The 18,647-nt window shown below is 37.4% G+C and overlaps 1 protein-coding gene across 3 annotated transcripts; it reads right to left on the reverse strand.

The window, feature by feature from the left end:
• Nucleotides 1–2,414: 2,414 nt before the first annotated feature.
• OXNAD1 (oxidoreductase NAD-binding domain containing 1) lies at nt 2,415–17,451 on the reverse strand. Of its 3 annotated transcripts, XM_010007537.1 has the most exons (8): nt 17,289–17,419; nt 16,537–16,600; nt 13,492–13,598; nt 9,624–9,765; nt 6,420–6,456; nt 6,214–6,314; nt 3,447–3,555; nt 2,623–2,777 (listed from the first exon to the last, which is right to left on the reverse strand). In XM_010007537.1, exons 1-8 carry the CDS (start codon nt 17,417–17,419, stop codon nt 2,623–2,625), a joined length of 846 nt encoding a protein of 281 aa, XP_010005839.1. The 3 variants fall into 3 exon arrangements, 2 of the variants coding, with proteins under 2 accessions (XP_010005838.1, XP_010005839.1); XM_010007536.1 differs by having other exon boundaries at nt 2,429–2,777; nt 6,214–6,456; nt 17,289–17,448; XR_719884.1 differs by lacking the exon at nt 16,537–16,600 and having other exon boundaries at nt 2,415–2,777; nt 6,214–6,456; nt 17,289–17,451.
• Nucleotides 17,452–18,647: the final 1,196 nt, after the last annotated feature.

Consider the following 18,647-nt stretch of genomic DNA (forward strand, 5'->3'; position numbering starts at 1 on the left):
CAGCAGGATAACCAGTCAAGGTAAGAAAGAACTTCTTGTTAACAGCAACTGAAGTTACTGGCATTTGGGGGAGGGGGATATTTATTTTTTTTTCCTCTCCCATCTTTTGGTGGAGTCTGTGTGTTTAATACTCCTCAAGTGGCTGAGCCCACAGCAGTAGTGAGATGTGCCCTTGCCCCATAGCGCTCAATCTGAGTATAACAGGGTGTGACAGAAAGAGGTTAGAGGGAAAAGCAGATGATTACAGGAGGAAAGGGTTTAGAAATGCCTTTTGTTAAATAGACAGTTTGGTGCAGGGCTGAGGAGTGGTTTATGAAAGAGAAGTCATTTGGGCTGAAGAAAGCATGTGCATTAAGGGGAAAAAAAAGGGTAAAGCAGTTTGTAATGATTTAGAGGTCCTAAGGAAAACAACATTTAAAGGCTTCTCGGAATCTTTTTATCATGACACTGTTAAAGCATGCAGAAGCCTGGTGCATGGTTTTTATTTTAGGTCACCAGTGCTTCCCAATAGCAGTTTATTGCACATTTCTAGGAAAAAAAATCAAGCCTGCTTCCTTCCAGCATTAAGCTCTGACACGTCAGTTGTGATCTTTGTGAACACAAACCCCTCCTTGGTTTTATTTTTTGTGACAGGCACACTGTCCTATTTACATTCTAGAATCGGCAAACAAGGAACCACTCCTTGATTAAGGGGCACTCAGAATCTTTCATCTGGTTTGACTAGGAGGGAATTTGATGAGACATCCCCTCTGGGTCTGCACTGACTGCTGACGAGGTAATTTCAGCTTGCCTATGCTGTAGAAACACAAGCCTGAGTGGATGAGGCTGCAGGCACCAGAAGATGAAAACTTACAGGCAAACCATCACCATGGCACTGTTCCCGAAATGCAACTCTTTAAGGTCCATAATTCAAATTCACCTCTTCCTGATGCAAAATAAATTCTGTTTCCTTAAGTTCTGCTTGTTCGGAGCTGCAGTAAGTATGGGTTTCTCTCTTTGGAGCTCAGTTTGCTGGAAGTTCTGGGATTATTTCAGTTAGTTGTTCAACAACTTGTACAACAATTACAGAAGCATTATGCTGCAACACAAGACCAAGGGCTTGGAGTTCCCTAGTTAGGTCATTGCTCTCATTTCTGAAGAAGGGGTGAACGTGGATGTGGCAGTAGGTGTCCTACAAGCTGGGAAATATACCCAAGACTGATAAAAAGAGGTTAAGACTAGAGGCTAGATGCAGCATACTGAAAATGAAATGATTTCATGGGAGAGAACTACAGGTGGGCTGGAGGTCCCTCTTATCCCAGCAGTGGGACATAATCCTTGAAAAAGAGAGCTTCACACCAACAGTACTGCAGGCTGGAAAACAGGTGATGGGATCAGTATCTTCTCAACTTGTGTTTAAGGCAGAGCAGAGGGAGGCTGATGGCAAGGAAGTTGCTGCCTTTCCTATCTGACTATTGTCTGAAACATTTAACTCCACAAAAAAAAGCCATTAACAAAAAGGTGGCTTTATCTGTTTAACATTTTTAATAAATCAATAATAATTTAGTACTTTAATAAGTTAAAATGTTTCTTATTGAAGTTCTTAAGTGTACAACCTCTTAACACTTAAGGACTTGAACTACCTATACAGAGAATTAACTAACTCATTATAGCTTTTTGTTACTCTCAACTTTCCTAGGATGAGCTTTTCCAAAAGTTGGGGGAAAAAACTTCATCAGGAAGGGCTCAGGTACCAGGCACTACCCCTAGAGGTACACTCATACCTTAAAAGAGCAAACATTCCAGAGAATTTTTTCCAAACAGAACTGGCATGGCCTGGGGTCTTCTCAAACTCTGCCCTGAAGCAGGAGTATGGAGATTTCCTGTCTCAGCTGCTGCTGCTCTTGGAGACGTGGCACATGGAAGCACAAGCTGGATGGAGGATCTTGGCACCAGCACAAGATGCAGGTTTACGTGAATAACTCTGTCCAGCCCTGTCAGAGGCCAACAGATTTTTAACACATCAATATTTTTAACTCAGGTCTGCATATGATTATGAAAGTTGCCTTGTACTGTGAACATAGTTGACTTTCTTAAATAAACCACATAAAAAGCTGTTGTTTTTTTCTTTTAACAAGAAGTGGCTGAGGAAGGAAGTCACAGTGCAGCAACTTAACTATTCTATAAGAATACTCATTTATTATCTAGAGCTGGGGAAGGCAGTGGATCAATTCATTAGCACAACAATTTGGAGCAGATTCAGAAGTTGTCCCAAATTATTATTTCTTATAAACTGCGCTGGCATTGCTGCACAACTAATTCTCTGACTGCCGAATCAAGCACGGAAAGTCTTTTAAAGCTGTCTAACAAATCAAGTGTATAAAATAAAAACATGCTGCTACTTGTAAGTAGCAAGCAAACCATCAAAAAACCAGAACAGTTAAAAGCTTTTAATATAAAATCCTTTTTTCTCTCCCAAACCACCAGCACTGTATTACAGCAGGTGTATTATAGTTAAAGGAACACCATCATGATCTTCATGTATGATGTAAAAATTTTCCAAATAATTCATAGTCCATTTCTGTACATTTCAGTTTATCAACATACACTGTAAACAATCTGTTTTCAGTTCAGCAGATGTCACTACCACCATTTCTCAAAGAACACACAGTTTCCAGGAACACCTATGTTTGACAGGAGTTTGGATATAGATTCTATCATTGGAGGTGGACCACAGATGTACCATAAAGTATCCTTAGATACATGTTCTTCTAGATCTTTTTCAGATATTCTTCCCTCTGACAAAGAAAAAAAAGCAGGAAATGAGACCATAAATATTACTGATGAAATATTTTTAAAAACAACCGGTTAGGGGTATTTCCAGCACTCATTTCTTAAAATGCTATGCCTGTTTAAGGATAATAATAGGTATCAAGATTTGGGGCTTCCCAAACCATTTGTGCTTCTGGTGATTGAGATCAGTACTTCCAGCTGGAATGCATGGGATATTAGTCACAGAAAACATGGCTACATATCCCACATTACTAATATCCCACTTTCGGATGAAAAAAACAAGCACAAATACAGCCAAAATGAAAACATTATGAAGTATCTCTTATAAGCAGACAACTTGTCTTCATGAATCTCACCTTAAGCAAAGTAAATATTTTGCTTAATAGTTTCTGGAAAAAAGTTCACAGTGGGAAATACCACTATAAAGTTTAGAATTAAGAGAGGTTATTTACTACAAATGAAAAAAGAAAAACAACCTGCCAGGGGAAATATTTCTCCAAAGCATGATTTGTGCAGTGAAATTATTTAGGCTTAACTCGCATCTCATTTTGAACCTTTACATGTAAAAATACTACATTACGTATATACATTAGCACTTACTATACTTCATCCTCTAGAATGTAATCAAACTTAAGACTATAGAAGTGATTTGTCTGCTTTGCCATTACATTTACCTGTAACATATGGCTGAAGTTCTTTACAGATCTGTGAACTCTGCTGGGTGACGTGGAAATGACATGTGATCTTTCCAGGAAATGCATTCATCAAACCAAGGATATTTTTCTGTAATGTTAAACACACTTGCTTATACCGTAGGCCATTAAATCAAAGCAGATGTATGCATACAGTCCCAGATCATTACTGAGTACCAAGGCTCTTGCATTTCAGTGCTGAGAACTTGATGGGCTGGATTTCACAGGGTCATGTGCACATACACAGAATTTTCATACCTTGAATGAGAAGGCTCAACCAGCTGTTTTTAGTGCTTTTCTCCTTTTTATTTATTTTTTTTTTTTTACAATACATTGTAAGATTTGGATCTAAGAACCAGATACATCCTTTCCCAGTTTCTTCCCCATATGAATTCTTACAGTTCCTCCTTCTACTTCCATATGGGTTTTCAATTTAAAAAAAATCCCCGCAGTTGGTACTTACCATTTGTTTGGAACTTTTCTGAGTATTGTGTGCTTTACCTGGTAAGATTACTAACCTCTTCACTCCTTCATGTTCTCCAAATAAAACCAACTACAGTGTAATGCTAATGCTATTTTTACCAGAGCAGAAACTCTGTAATTTTCAGTTCCCTAAGTCACAACTTTGGTAGCTACCAACAAAAACCCAGTGGTTTCAGTTAGTAAACAAAATTAATCTGTCAGTCAGATGCTGTAGTTAGTTCTGAAACTAAGATTTATTTACTGTTTAGGTTCTGTACTTGGGATTTTCATTGCTGGAACAGCAATTTTTTCTTAAATATTCTGAAATAAAACTAATTTCTACTTGGTGAATATGTAAATTAGCTCATTTTGTTAGGTGTTACTAACTACTTACTACACTGAACAGTCTGCCACAGGTAGCATAACAGAAAAAACCCAGACAGATCCTACCTAATAGCCAAATCTGTTTGTGATTCCCTAAGAAGACATGGAACAAAAAGCAGCACAGACACTGCTGTGCATTCCTCCACCATACCTCTAACTTTGCCCAGTTTTCACTCTTCTAGATAGGACTCAATTTCTGTTCCCTTCATATGGCACCATGTATATTTTGATAGCACTTTCGAAACTAATCACATCGGGCTGAGGTAGAGCCCTAGGACCAAGCCAGAAAGCATGCCTGAGGTAGGACTTAGCCTGTCTAAATCAGTCATTCACAACACCTACTTGTAACCTGTCTGCAATCCAGGGACACAGACAGAAAGTAGCAAGTACCATAGAAGTGACAGAAACCACCACAGTGCTATTTTCTAGTATCCTCAGACAAGGGCCAGGCTGTCTTTAAGTGAATGAAGGAGGATTTCAACAGATCAACAGGCTCTCTGCAGTCAAGTGAGTTAGTGCATAAAATGAAGCCGACAGCTGAGCAACATAGACCTATCCCAGAATCTGAGCCACAATAAGGAAATGCAGGTCACATTAAATCCTCAAGAAATCAGGAAAACCAGCTCTCTGGCATCGTGAAGTAGCACAGTTAATAAGTTGTCCTTTGTAACTCTATTCCAATGCTCTATGTGGGGGACATGCCTGTTTTTTTCAGGGAACAGGTCCTCTAAAACATTACAGACAACCTAAGTTCCTTGTAGAGATTTGTACAGATTTATCTCACAACAACATGAAGACTCTAGTGATCTTCTTTCCCCAATCCTCTGGACAGAAGTAAAGAATTTTCATACACATTTTGGATTTGAGGAACACATGAAGAATGAAGGGAAGGATGTATTTAAGCACTGCAGCGTATCACTGTGTTCTCTCCTGTCCCAGAAGCTCTAATGTAAAAGCTCTGCAGTCATAACAGTGCTCAAGTGAAACTCAGGAAATGCTAGCTCCTGCATTGAAAGAAAACTGTATGCTTAGAACAGACTCCAGGATTAGCAGTTGGCCAAATGGATACATTCCAGTTTATTTTTCTGCTTCTAGCAACAAACAAATGACTTTTCAAAGAAAGCAACATCTTCATGTCTAAAAATATGGTAGAAGTACAAAAGACATACTAGTGATGGATCCTATACACAATTTCTGGAATCATGAAAGCAAAAGCTTTCAATACTTCAAGGAAACCTAAATCATTAAAGGATGCTTCCTTACAGAAGCTGTCCTAATTTGACCCTAAAATGTTATCAGTGATCCTCAATGGCCGAGTGTGACAACTGATCTTGTAATGGCTGATTAAATGTTGATGACGTTCTGTTACAATCAATTTTATGAGAAATGCTTATACATCCTTCACTCATAGACAAGTACACTATAGTAATAACTAATGCATTATCAATAAAGCTCCCCTAGCATTTCAGACAGCACTTCCTTTAGATAAAATTGCTCTTGCTGGTCTTCGATAAAATCTGTACTGATATGACACGGCTTTAGTATTACAACTTACAGCATTAGACATACTATTAGTGACCATATACAAATATATATTATAGTATAGATAATCTTTAGTATACTCTGATGCTCTTATGAGATTATAGTAAGATGTATACATTTAGGACTAACTGACTTATGAGACCATGAGTCCATAGACAGGTGTGTCCAACAGTAGCCTTAATTTGTACACTGGTAGTAAGTAATTAAAACACACAAGGGATCTGAGGCAGGAAGTTAACTTTTGTCTCTGTTTGTACAGTGTCCTACACAGAGGGGTTCTCTAGAATTTAGCAACAGAATGATACACACACTAATAGCTGAACATCTCAGATCTATTTTTAAAAAAACAACACTTATTTACCTTAAATAAGAGTTCACTCGTGTTTTTTGCACTGTAGTACAGCTTCACTGTTCCCATTCTGTATCCATTTCCTTTACCCTCTTGGTATCCATGAAGATCTGCTATATGCAGCAGTATAGAAAACAATGGATTAATTCCAACACCCCCTGCTATCAGCACTAGTTTTACAGGGGAGTCACCAGGCTGAGGATCAAAGAAGAAATCACCTCCCACTCGCAGAGCCACTTCTGAGTCAAGAGTACACTAGGATGGAAAAGAAGATATTTAATTTCAAAACTAAAAGCAAAAGTTGAAGTATTATTCTTGCACCACAGTCACAAGACTTGCTGGCCTGCAATTTTTTATTTTTATTTATCAGTGAGGGAAAACTGAAGTACTTTAAAATGGACACACCATTTCCAGCTATCTGAAGTAATCTCTCATTGTCTCCAGGGAGCTAGTTCTACTTTCAGAAGTTTCGGTCTTCTGATAAGGCAGGATGGTGACTCCCCCTTCCCAACCCCATAAGAGCTGAAAGAGGAATGATTCATGCAAGGGTTCAACAGCAGTATGTGGTTGCAAAAAGTAAAGCTTAGTACGTGAGATCACACTTTTACCCAAACCCAGTCTCACGTCAAAAAGGCCTGGCCTCCTTCTGTGACCCATAGCAAGAATGAGCTGCATAGATGCAGAAGGTTTTTCCATCCCCATTCCTAAAAAATAACCGACCAGAAGTGAAGCAAGTAGCCATAAGAAAATTTCTTGCAGAACCACTTCTGCATTTGCAACTTCACAGTTGTAGGAGAAAAAGCAGGGCAAAACCTTCTCTCTTTCTGTCAACTTGTACACAAGAAATTATGTTTTAGACAAATTTGCCGAAGCGTGGGTTCGTTGTTTTTTTTTAAAACTACAGTTGCAACAAACATCATGTGGGTCAGTATCTTCTTGGTAAACTGACACTGCACCCTGGTACAAAGGTTCAAATTGCAGTACAGAGAAGCCAGATGAGTTCTCCCACATCACTGGAAGCCAACAGAACAAACAGGAGCAGAAAACATAACTAATTTTCAGGTCATATAGGGGGTTTAAAAAATAAAGAGGATAAGGAAATCAAGGAAGGTGAGAAAGGAGGAAAGGAAAAAAAAGTAAAGCTACAAGAAGTGATGAAAAATTAGTGTTAAACCACAGAATAAAAAATGATTCCTCCAAAAGATCATTTTGATATCAGGAACAGTTAATTGAAACAACAGGATTTCCACTAGGGATAACTGTATAGTAAGAAAATGTCCAAATAGGTAACAATTCCACCAGGAGGAAGAAGGAGGCCCTTTGGACAGGTACTGCACAGAATACAGAGGTTCCTGCAGTAGTGAGCATGGCCAGTAAAGTTTTTTTACTCTTATTATTGCATAAACTATTATCCCTCAATTATAGCGTAAGACAATCATTATTTATTATCTGAAACTAATTCCTCTCTTCCCTTTCAGTGTCCACTGCCAGCCTTCCCCACCATGTGTTACTTCATTTTAGGGACACATGAATCCAGAAGTGTTACAGATTCATGTCCCAGAAGGCGGACATGAATATGGTATCCTTTGTAGAAATAAGCATTTTTAAGGATAACCAATCTCATTCTTGTCTAATCTACCTCCTTAACCAGCTCATAAAGATGGGACACAGGAAGAATCTCTCTTAACCAGCAGTCACTCACATGTTTCAGTGCATTAGCCACAGTAATAACATTAGTAAGAAGTAAGATTTCAAAAGAACCAATACATTCTGGAGTAATACAGTGAGGAAATGTTGTCCTTTAACCTAGTTTGTAAATACAGCATTGAAACAGCTTAGACAGAGAAGTGAAGGAACTGGTACATTACCCTCTTCCCAACAAAAGGCTGTATTTTCCTGAGCTATAAAGTACACTGTGCTGGTATGATTCTACATACAGCAATATTAAAGAATATATCTCTGAAAAAAACAAAGTGAGTAAATGAGTACTAACTGTTCTCATAACACCGTTTACCCTGATGTACCAACTTCCTTCATAAGTAACCTGTAAATAAAGTACAAGAGTTTATTTTCCAACATATATACAACCTTCTCGAATTCTAGGTTGCTATTTTTTTCCTTTATCTTTCCTAAGGAAAAGCATGCACTTCTGTTTAGCTGGAAGAGTCCATATATACCCTGAAGGTTTCCCCACAGCATCAGTTTTGACTTAAGCTTACCTGCTACCTAAAGATTTTTCTATAAATTCAACCAGAAAACTCAGCAGCAGCAAACTGATTTACAGCACCAAAAATCCTGAGAGCCTGCAGAGACCAGGAATATGAAGTTAGGCCTTCATATTCCCTGAAGAGCAATAACAAAATCCTCCTAGGTATTACATGGTCTGCTGGTACATACACTACAAGTTCTACCCAACATCTCAAAAAGAATATTTTGTTTATGTGCCAGTGCAGATAACTTGTTATAAAACCAATTACAACACTGGAGTGTCATATGCTAACTACTCAATTAGCACCACTTCGGATAGTCTCAATTCTAGTAAATCTTCATCAATCTTTGCCATAATTGTGCTGGCTACTGAACAAAACTGCAATATTTGTAAACCTGGAAGAATCCGAATTTAAACATTGCAGCCAGATTTAAGAAATACAAATTCCAGAAAGAGAATAGCAAATACGACAGATCACAGGGGGTCAGGAAACAAACAAAAGTTGATAGGACAGGTCATCTATGAAATCTGGTCAGCAGCAGAAATAACCCTCTTCTGACAATAACGAAGTGGGGTAAATGGATGAACAAAACACCAAAGCATCAAACTTTACTTTAATCTAGCAAAAAAAAATCAAGATTTGGTTTATATCAATATTACTAAAATATTGCATATTTAAAAGTATACTATAGAAATTCTGAAGTATTTTATTGTTTTATAATTTCAGAAAAACTGATCAAAAAATCTTCCTTTGCTCCCCCCTTAATAATCTATATTTACATTTCTCTGACAATGATTCCCAGCTTGTATTTGTAGAAACAGGCAGGAATGATGGCAGGACATCAGATTTAACTTTTCCATGTGTGACACAGCCTGTTCTCAGGGACACAAGTCAGAACAGAGGTTTTTCAACATTTTTCTGTTCACAAATTCCAAAGGAGTGTGAACCCCTATATGCACTAACTACAGTATCACTGTAAAGCCACCAAGCACAAGTGGAGGAAAAAGATCAAAATAACTGTATTACCACATAAACATCCAATTTCAGTCTGAACAAAAGGTTTTACTGAACAAAAGGTTGCAAGATTTACATTGTATTAAAATATTGAACAATTCAGCAGGAGTTTTTCAGCAAAAAGTGGTCTAAAATCACACCACCCCTTCCACCTCACAACCCCCTCCCCCCCCAAATCTCACAGTTCATCTTATTTACCTCAGTATGAATCCAGTGAGCAGGAGGATGAACAGTGTGCTTTACTGCCAACTCTAATATTCCTTCTCGTTCCAACAGGCCAGGGCTGGAACATATTGAGAATCCCCCAACTACAGATATTCCAGGAATAAAGAAATCAACCCTAAAAATAGATCAGAAACAAAAGTTAAAAAACATAAAAAGTCAGGAACTCCAAACATGGAAAACAATAAACAAAACAAAATGGCCACCTTTGTTTCAATTATCCTTCTTTTATAAAGACATCTTCATTTTCATATAATAACTTTTCCAAAAAAGGACTTAATCTTGAGTAATGCCATTTCCTTAAAATAATCTCCATCTAAAAACATCATCACCTTTATTAAACTAGCAGGTTTTTTAACAGTTCTGCTTTTAGCATTAGATGCCACATTTTAGAAGAGCCTAGAATTCTAAGTGTTTAAGTAAATAATTTACTTATTAAAACAAAACCACAATATGGTCTGACAGAGTGGCTTAAATACTGTTCTTTTCAGTCCCTTTAATGGGCTCTTCAATTTTCAAACATAAGAACATTGGGGAAACTAATGTTAGAGAAATTATGTTTGATTCAACACCTTCTTTTATTGGGAACATGAAATATTTGAAGTAAAACCATAGTCTGTAAAAAATTTGTTATGTGAAAAATCAGTTACTCACAGCAGAACTGCTTCCCTACTAACTGCAGTGCCCTCTGGTGGCACTTAACTTTTTCTAGTTGCACTGGAATAAATTACTTTTTTTTTTTTTTTTTTTTTTTTAAGTTAAAATAAACTACACATGGCATTCTACAGATTAGAAGGTATGGCTAAGCTTTTGCAACATCAGAAATTAGACACTATGGAAGGCAAGCTATTACTACATGAGCTATAATTAATTTTCATAAAAGTAAGGCTTTAATATTCTAGACAGTCTCAGAATTTACAAAATTATTTAAAATCTAACATTTAAACTCAGCTGTGTTGCATAAGTCTTTAAATACTTCACTCTTCTACAGCACATAACAAAACCCTTGCAATTCAAAAGAAAACTAATGTTTTAGACTAATTGTGCTGCTCCACTTAGGAAGACTGGTAAGCAATGCCAAGTACTAGAGAATCATTACGAAATTCAAGCCTAAGTTAGGCTGGCTCAGTACTAGTTAAATGAGAATGCAATAAGAAACACAGACAGGCTTCAACTGCATAGGTAGTTTCTTTAAACAGCAACACTGTATTCTTCTCAGGAATCACAAATTCCTGAAGGAAAGAAGCACCTGGAATTGTTCACTACTTTTTAAAGAAAAAAAAAATCTTGCCTCCTTAGTCCCCACAAAGCTTCACCCTTCAAGGAAGAATATCCTCTTTTTCTGTCAAAGAATGTGCAACGTGTGATATATACAGTACCACAGTGATATTATTTTTAACTTTGTGCTAATAAACTTGATGATGTATAAAGGTATCTGACTGCAAATGAAACATCAGCTACCAAAAAAAGCTGAGAAGGCTTATTTCGTTGTTCTCAGCTTCTGCAGCCCCACTGACCATGGCGTTCAGTCTTCCTGGCAGTAAAGATCTAAGAGATTAGAAAGGATGATTCTTGTATTGTAGCACTTATTGTAGCAAGGAACACCTCAAGATGCTAGTTAAGCTCTTTATCACCCTCTGGTGGAAAATAATTTTACTACTTATATTAACCAAAAAACCCCACAAAAAAACCCTAAACATTTGTGCTGTAAAGTAACAATTTACATTCAAGACAAAATGTTCTGATTGACATGTAAGGGAAGCATTATTTGTGCTGGGTGGGGATACATACATTAAAAAAACAAATATTGCTGTAAACTCTAAATCAAAAGTAGCTTTTTAACCATCTAAAGTACTAATATATTCTTATTTTTCTGTCTATATTAGTATTTCTTTCCCAGTTACATAACTATGAGAGATTTCAGGGCACAGTATAGTGGATTAGCTTGTATTTCTGATGGTTTGTCTCATCTTGGTTTTGTGTAGGAAAGGTAAGAGGATTCCTGAAGAAATACTATCTGTGACAGCTTAAGCAAAGAGTAGTTGTAGGGGAAAACAAACAAAACCCACCCCTATATAAACCCACGAGGAGAGAAGCAAAAGGATGTAAAGCAGAGATCTTATGGTCATTTTTAGTTCTCCTTTTAAAGGCTACCTAAGCCACACCTTTAAGAAAGGAACAAGAATTAGCAGTTGCTGGAAGGTCAGAAACATGAAAACTATGAAGCTACTTAAAAGTATTTATAACACGCATACACCTCAATGCAAGTTTCAGCAAACCAAAATGGGTAGCAGCAGTAAGTCTCTTCATTGTTACTTCAAGTCAGATCAAGATCAGTATCTGCAAACATGATTGCAAAACAAATTCACTTTCACCTCTAAAAGACTTGATACTTAGAACACTTTGAAAACCCACACATTTTAGTGACAATCGTTGGCTGTAACATATTAGTGTAGCAAATTCTAACAAGTTAGCCTATTCTACTCAGGAAATTGTGGCGTGGTGTTTCTTACTGCTCATCAAAAAATGCAACCACAGTTTATAGCTACAAGTACAGAAAAGTTGTTGTATACCTTACAATAGCATAAGAATACTTTCAAGGAAGAAGAAAATGAAAAAGAGTAATTATAATTAAAGCTTTCAGTTTTCACCATGATAATTTCTAGAACTTGGAAAGGATAAATGCACTTTCCAAGTACTGGCAAGCAAGAATTTTAATATTTTTATTTTTTTTTTGCACATGTGCAAAAACTGCAGCAAATTACTCCACAAACAAATTAATTGCAAATCAGCATCTTGTGTTCTGGTTCTAAATTTAAAAAACAGCATAATAACACTACATGAGCAACATATGCTGTTAATATTCTAGCAGTTATACTTTGATTCCAGCAAAACCACTTTCAGACATATAAGCCAATAAAAAGTTTAAGAACACTTAAGCGATAGAATTATTTGGGTTGGAAGGGACAATAAAGATCATCTAGTTTCAACTCCCTTGCATGGGCAGGGACACCTCCCACTAGACCAGGTTGCTCAAAGCCTCATCCAGCCTGGCCTTTAACACTTCCAGGGATGGGGCATCCACAGCTTCCCTAGGCAACCTGTTCCAGTGCCTCACCACCCTCACAGGAAATAATTTCTTCCTAATATCTGATCTAAATCTACCCTGTTTCAGCTTAGAACTATTTCCCCTCATGCTATCACTATGTGGCCTTGCAAAAAATTCCTCCCCAGGTTTCCTTTAGGGTCCCTTCAGGTACTGGAAGGCTGCTGTAAGGCCACTACTAAGAGACCTTAAGCAACCAACACCAAAAGCAACTACTTGTAGTTTTAAATTAGTATTTAAGGAAAAAAAAATATTGAGAGAGTGCATTTTTATCAAGGAAGGAAGACACACAAAAATCCACTATTTCCCTGGAATAAAAGAAAATCTGTAATGTTGCTTAACCAAACAGCTAATTATTTCACAGGCTTACTAAATCAAGTTTTTTAAGTTTGCCTTTCTCTATTTACATATTAATCTGACCTAAAAGGCTTAACTTTCAGAGTGCAAACTTCTAGGGGAAGAAAAAAGTCAACAGGCAATTTTGATTTAATTATAAACCAAAACTAAGTAATTTGCAAATCAGAAGTGGTCTTGGCTCCACTGTAAAGATTACTAGTAAAAGATAGTAAAGACAGCTTGCAGAATAAAGTGCAGTGTACTGCAAAGTATTATTGGAGAAACAATGTAATATACTTAAACTAGATAAAAATACCAAAAGGGTCAAGTATCAGAGGCCTTAAAATGCTTTGTAATAGAAGATTTCCACTGGTAATTTCCCCTTCAAATATCAGATCTTACCACTGTCCTGCTTTGAAAGTAAAATCCTTATTTGCAACAGCCAAACAAAGTCTTTTGACTGTTTCCGACTCATCAGTGATTCCACAGACTTTTGCTTGTGAAATTACCTAACAAAAGAAAAACAAGCCATTGTGTTACAGATATATATTCTTTGCAGCAAACGCACTCAAGACTCTGTGTAGGAGATATGTATCGCTTCACATGTTCTCTGTGGCATTTCATTACCTAAGTACCAATATTTATCATTGGGGTGAAGAAATGCAAATGGGTATTCACTTACATGGCCACTGAAGAAAAATGGTTTTCTACTTACAGTTCACCATGTCTGCCATTTTTGCCAGAGCTATTCTAAGATTACATACAAACTTGGTTTATCTCAGTTGAAGAAGACATGATGATAAAGAGAAGTGATTCTTTTGGCATCTATACAAGGCAAACACTCCTCTATATTTCCAGCAACAAAGTAAAAAGAGGTCCGACAAAAAGGCTGACAAGGAAAACTTGTAAAATATCAGCTGCTACTGAAGTCGCAGGGAGAACTCTGGAGCTGTATCAAGTTTCATGTAAGTAATTGAATACATTACTACAAGGCTATGCATTGATGAGAGAAAACGAAGAAGCTCGAGTTACTGCATTTATGCACACATATTTGACCATGTATGTGATTGATAAAGACAGGGAGACTGCGACACAAGCATTCATTGCCAGTTAACAGAAGAGTTGTTCTTTGGCAACCAGAAAGGAAGGGATGCAAGACAGTTGCCATAGTTGATACTGCTTTTAAAGATTATTTTTTTTTTTTTTAATTATGAAAAATAATGCCTTAATAAATAAAAAGCAGATTTTGCAACAGGACAACTGGGAAGGAGCTCCCCACTTAAAACACTTCGATGTTCATCAGCACAACACAGATTTTCACCTCCTGCCCTCCTTGCCCTTCCTCTTCAGGTATTTTTGAGTTAGAAGTATTAACCTTTTTCCTCTACAAAGGGACTAATGCCCTAAGTGTTTTCTACACAGGCCAATATACAGATTTTACTCTGTTAAAAAATGCTGATGTCATTTACCACACTAGGAAATACTAATAATACCACTGCAACTCTACCATTTCTCATTTGTATAAGATCAAACAGACCAAAAAAATGTTAAACTTTAAGCAGTAACACTCTAATTTAAAACACATGGCAGGAAATTAATTTATCCTTAAAGCAACATCTGAACACGTCCACTGTCCCATTAAACAGCAGGACACTTGCCAATTTAAAATAAAGTAGCATATATTTCTTTTCCACTTTAGCAGACAGTATGAAATGAGGAATGCAGTCACCCTAAGTTTACAAGAGATTTGTCAGACACATGACTTAAATGGCTGCTCTGATGGAGAAACCTTACGTGCAGGAAACGGATATTAAGTTTGGATCTTCTGCATTCCCTTCTTTAGTACTCACTACACTCCCTAATTTGTTCTTTGGCCAATACATCTGACAGAGCACTGGAAATTTAATCCTCAATCACTATAAAGTTATTACAAATACTGGATTAAAGTTAGGGTGATCGAAGACATTCAACTAATATTTTGGATCATCACAAGAGTATCCAAGTGACCCAGAACAAAGCTGCAATAAGAGGGAAAAGGACACAGAAGTCCAGACTTTTGTATTTCAAGAAAGCATTAGGCATTTTTTCTTGCCCTGGTCCTTCCCATCACCACTCTTCAACAGGTGATATAGCATAGCACGCACACTAACACAACACAGACCTACAATTCTTTCATCTTTCTACAGAACTGCAATGGCCAAATAAGGCAACAGAGACTGAGGGAAGCCAAATGCTGATTATATGGAATTTAAAACCAAGCAAAGGATTTAAAATAAACTTAAAGTGGGCAGAAATAACAAAGAATAAATCAAGCATTAAAAAAAGAAACAGCATAATCCTCTGATATGCAGAGAATTTGCGGTAGGAGAAGCGAGCCCTGCTCTTTTGCCTATCCCAGGCATGTATCCCCCCCAACCATTCTTCTTCTGAGTAGAATTCCTTAAGCCTGTGACTTATTCTCAACTATACTCACAGATAAGGAAAAACATAACAGAAAGTTACACACACATACGCACATTAAAAGCTGTGTAATGTGTTTGAGAACAGAGAGCTTGTCCTGCAGTGTGACACATGCAGGACTGGCCTGTCACAAACAGCTACTCAAAGCTAAGAAAAACTAAGTAATGGAGAAAAACTGGGCACTGTTTTGCAACTGCTAGGAATTAAAAGTTGGGATTTTTCAGTCAATAAAGGGCTCCACTTCTCCTGAAAAGTCTAAGAAAAATGCAAAATTGTTTCACTAGTGAAACATTTTTGAGAACTTAAGTCATATTCTCCCAGTATTTAAAAATTTCAAAATGTGTACTTTAGCTAATTACAGAAAGGAAATACCTGTAAGAAATAGTTTGTTCACCTCTAAACATTATGAAAAAGAATGCTTACTGCACAAAACTGAGATTCAGAATAAACATTTCTAGATTTTGATGGAAGACAATGCTATATCTTCCTTGTATTTGTGAATTAAAATAGAGAGAAACTAAGCTCTATTATGCAACTGCATATCATCTCTCCCTTCAAAATGTCTACATTTTTTGTCTTACCTCTTATGTTAGAAAAGGACATTTTCCTAATCTCAATTATGAACCAGAATTGTAGGAACCCATAAGAATCTGAGCAGCTTGTATAGAGATGATGGGTATTGGTGTGTTTTCATTACTCACCATAATCTATACTTGACAAAATTCTATTGTTTCTTGCCCAATGTAAACACATTACATGTCACAGATAATTTTCATAACTCATTACATTTCACCCATTGACCACAAAACCCACTTATTTGACAACTATATAAAAGACAAAAAATGAGGGGAAAAAAAGTAGTAAAACAGACTCTGGTACAAAACAAAATGAAGTCCAAGTATCAAATAAAATTATCCCATTTCTTCACACCAATAAGCAGAAAACAAAAAAACCAAAAACCTACATCCTAAAGAACAGAACACTAACCTCTTGACGAAAATTATTTGCAGTCCTCTCTAGATGATCCATTTTCCTTTTTGATATTATTGTGCTGCAACAAAAAGCAAAGATAATTGTCATTAACAGCTGTGCTGTCCCTTACCAGTATGAATTTCTATTAACATAACAAATTACCACTGTAATGCAGACAACAGCTGACATAAGGCTAAATGCAAATCTAATATAAACTTATAAATGGGAGTCAAATAAGTATTTATAAAACTGCAATAATTTGTCAGCTTCATTTTTACAGTGCTACTACAACCCTCTCTTTGAAAGAAAATAAAGAAAAAAAAAGTTATTGTATATTGTTTTCATTTAGCCTGTAGCTGGGGCTATACTTAAATCAGTTTACTCTCTCACCCCCAGCCAAGAATAGGAATCAGGAAGAGGAGAGAAGCCCTGTGAGTTGAAATATAATGAAATAAAATGAAATAACAAAAGTAATACAAACCCCAACATAAAGTACCTAAGTTTATACTCAGGCTAGTCCTCAGAAGTAGCAGAGGGAGGAGCAGGCCAAGAGGGAGGAGCTCCAGGAAAATACCTCTCTACCCTCAGCATACTTCCCCCTTTTATAATGAACATGAGGTGAGAGGTGCGGGATACACTTGTTGGTCAACTTGCGTCAGATGCCCTCACTTAAGCTCCCTGCTGACTTGGGGCTACTAATGGCCTGCTCTCCACAACTGGCCTATAATTCTGTCCCAGTGAGACCAGGATGTATGTAGACAACCTACCCATTTGCTGTGCAGGAACAAAAAGCAGAGTGCCTCAACACCACCAATGCAGAATGAGTGGGAAAAATTCTGCTAGCACGTCTCAGTAATTGAGGAACAGTAAAACCCACACAAATAGTAGCATAAGCCATGATGACTGGATTGTCTTCAGAATCACCAGCTCCTGAAAAATCCATATAAATATTTGTTAAATAAAATACCCACTGTTTAACATGACTTGTTTTCACCCTTTATTTCCTTTAAATCAGAAAGACCAAAGCTCAGCTGAAGCTAAAACTAGTAATAGGCATACAGGGTAACAGTGAGGAATTTTAGAAGTACGAAAGTATAAAGAAATGAAAATGTGCATCCATCTATTGAAGGGGAAGACAGGAAGATAATCTTGTCACAGATCACATGGAGAAGGCTGAAGTTCTCAATATTTTTTTTGCCTCAGTCTTTGCTTGCAAGTCTTTTTTTGCACAAGCTTTGCCTGTGAAGTAGGAGTGAGGCCTGCAACAGCTTAGAGAAGCTGGATGTAGTCAAATGCACAGAGCCTGACGGTTCACACTCAAGGTGGCTAACAGACACAGCTGGGAGGCTTGTGAGGCAACTCTCTGTCGCCTGTGAAAAACAGTTATCAGAGAAAGACCTGAGTTGCCTCAAAAAAGACTAATACATAGCCATTTTTAAGAGGCAAGAAGCCACGCCTCTGCCCAGTCAGCAACACCTCAGTCTCTGGAAAAATGCTCAGAGCTTGTCCCATAAGCTGTGTGAAAGCTAAGAATGTAATCAGGGAGATTCAACACAGAAATACCAAGGACAAATTATGTTTGACAAATCTGAACACCTACTGCCATGAAATGTCTGGTCATGCAGCTAAGGTAACAGCAGTAGGAACAATATACCTTGACTTTCCTGTGGCTTTTGGCACCATCTCCCACAGCATACAAATTAGGAAGCTGAGGCCAGGTAAAATGTTGGAGTTGCTGAGGCCTGGCTGGGCAGGCAGACAGACTTATATCTTGATGGCTTAAAGTTGCTTCAGTTGCTGGCTGGTACGAGTACCCTGGGGTTGGTACTGCAGCTGATAGTGCTCAGTAACTGTACCACTAATTGGGATGAAGACAAATAATGTACCATACTAAATTAGAGGGATGGCTGACATGCTGAATGATAAGGCTTCACTTCAAAGGAACACTGAGAAGCTGCAGGACTGGAAAATAGAAACCTCATGAACTTAAAGGAATACAAAGGTCTGCACCTGGGCCTTGCCTGGCCCAGTGCTGTCAACTGTCCTGCTCCAAGAAGCAGCTTTAACTAGATGACCCTCAGAAGTCCCTTCCAGCCAACGTATCTGTGATTCTCAATACTTAAACA

This window comes from Chaetura pelagica, unplaced genomic scaffold (genome assembly GCF_000747805.2).
Source record: "Chaetura pelagica isolate M959 unplaced genomic scaffold, ChaPel_1.0 scaffold10, whole genome shotgun sequence".
Lineage (NCBI taxonomy): Eukaryota > Metazoa > Chordata > Aves > Apodiformes > Apodidae > Chaetura > Chaetura pelagica.

Excerpts from the sequence above, each read along its gene's own strand:
- OXNAD1 (XM_010007536.1), bottom strand. The coding sequence starts at position 17,419 with ATGGCTTATGCTACTATTTGTGTGGGTTTTACTGTTCCTCAATTACTG. Across the intron at positions 9,766-13,491 it reads ACTTTCAAAGCAGGACAGTG|GGTTGATTTCTTTATTCCTG; the intron begins GTAAGATCTGAT and ends ATCTATTTTTAG. Across the intron at positions 2,778-3,446 it reads ACTTCAGCCATATGTTACAG|AGGGAAGAATATCTGAAAAA; the intron begins GTAAATGTAATG and ends TTTCTTTGTCAG.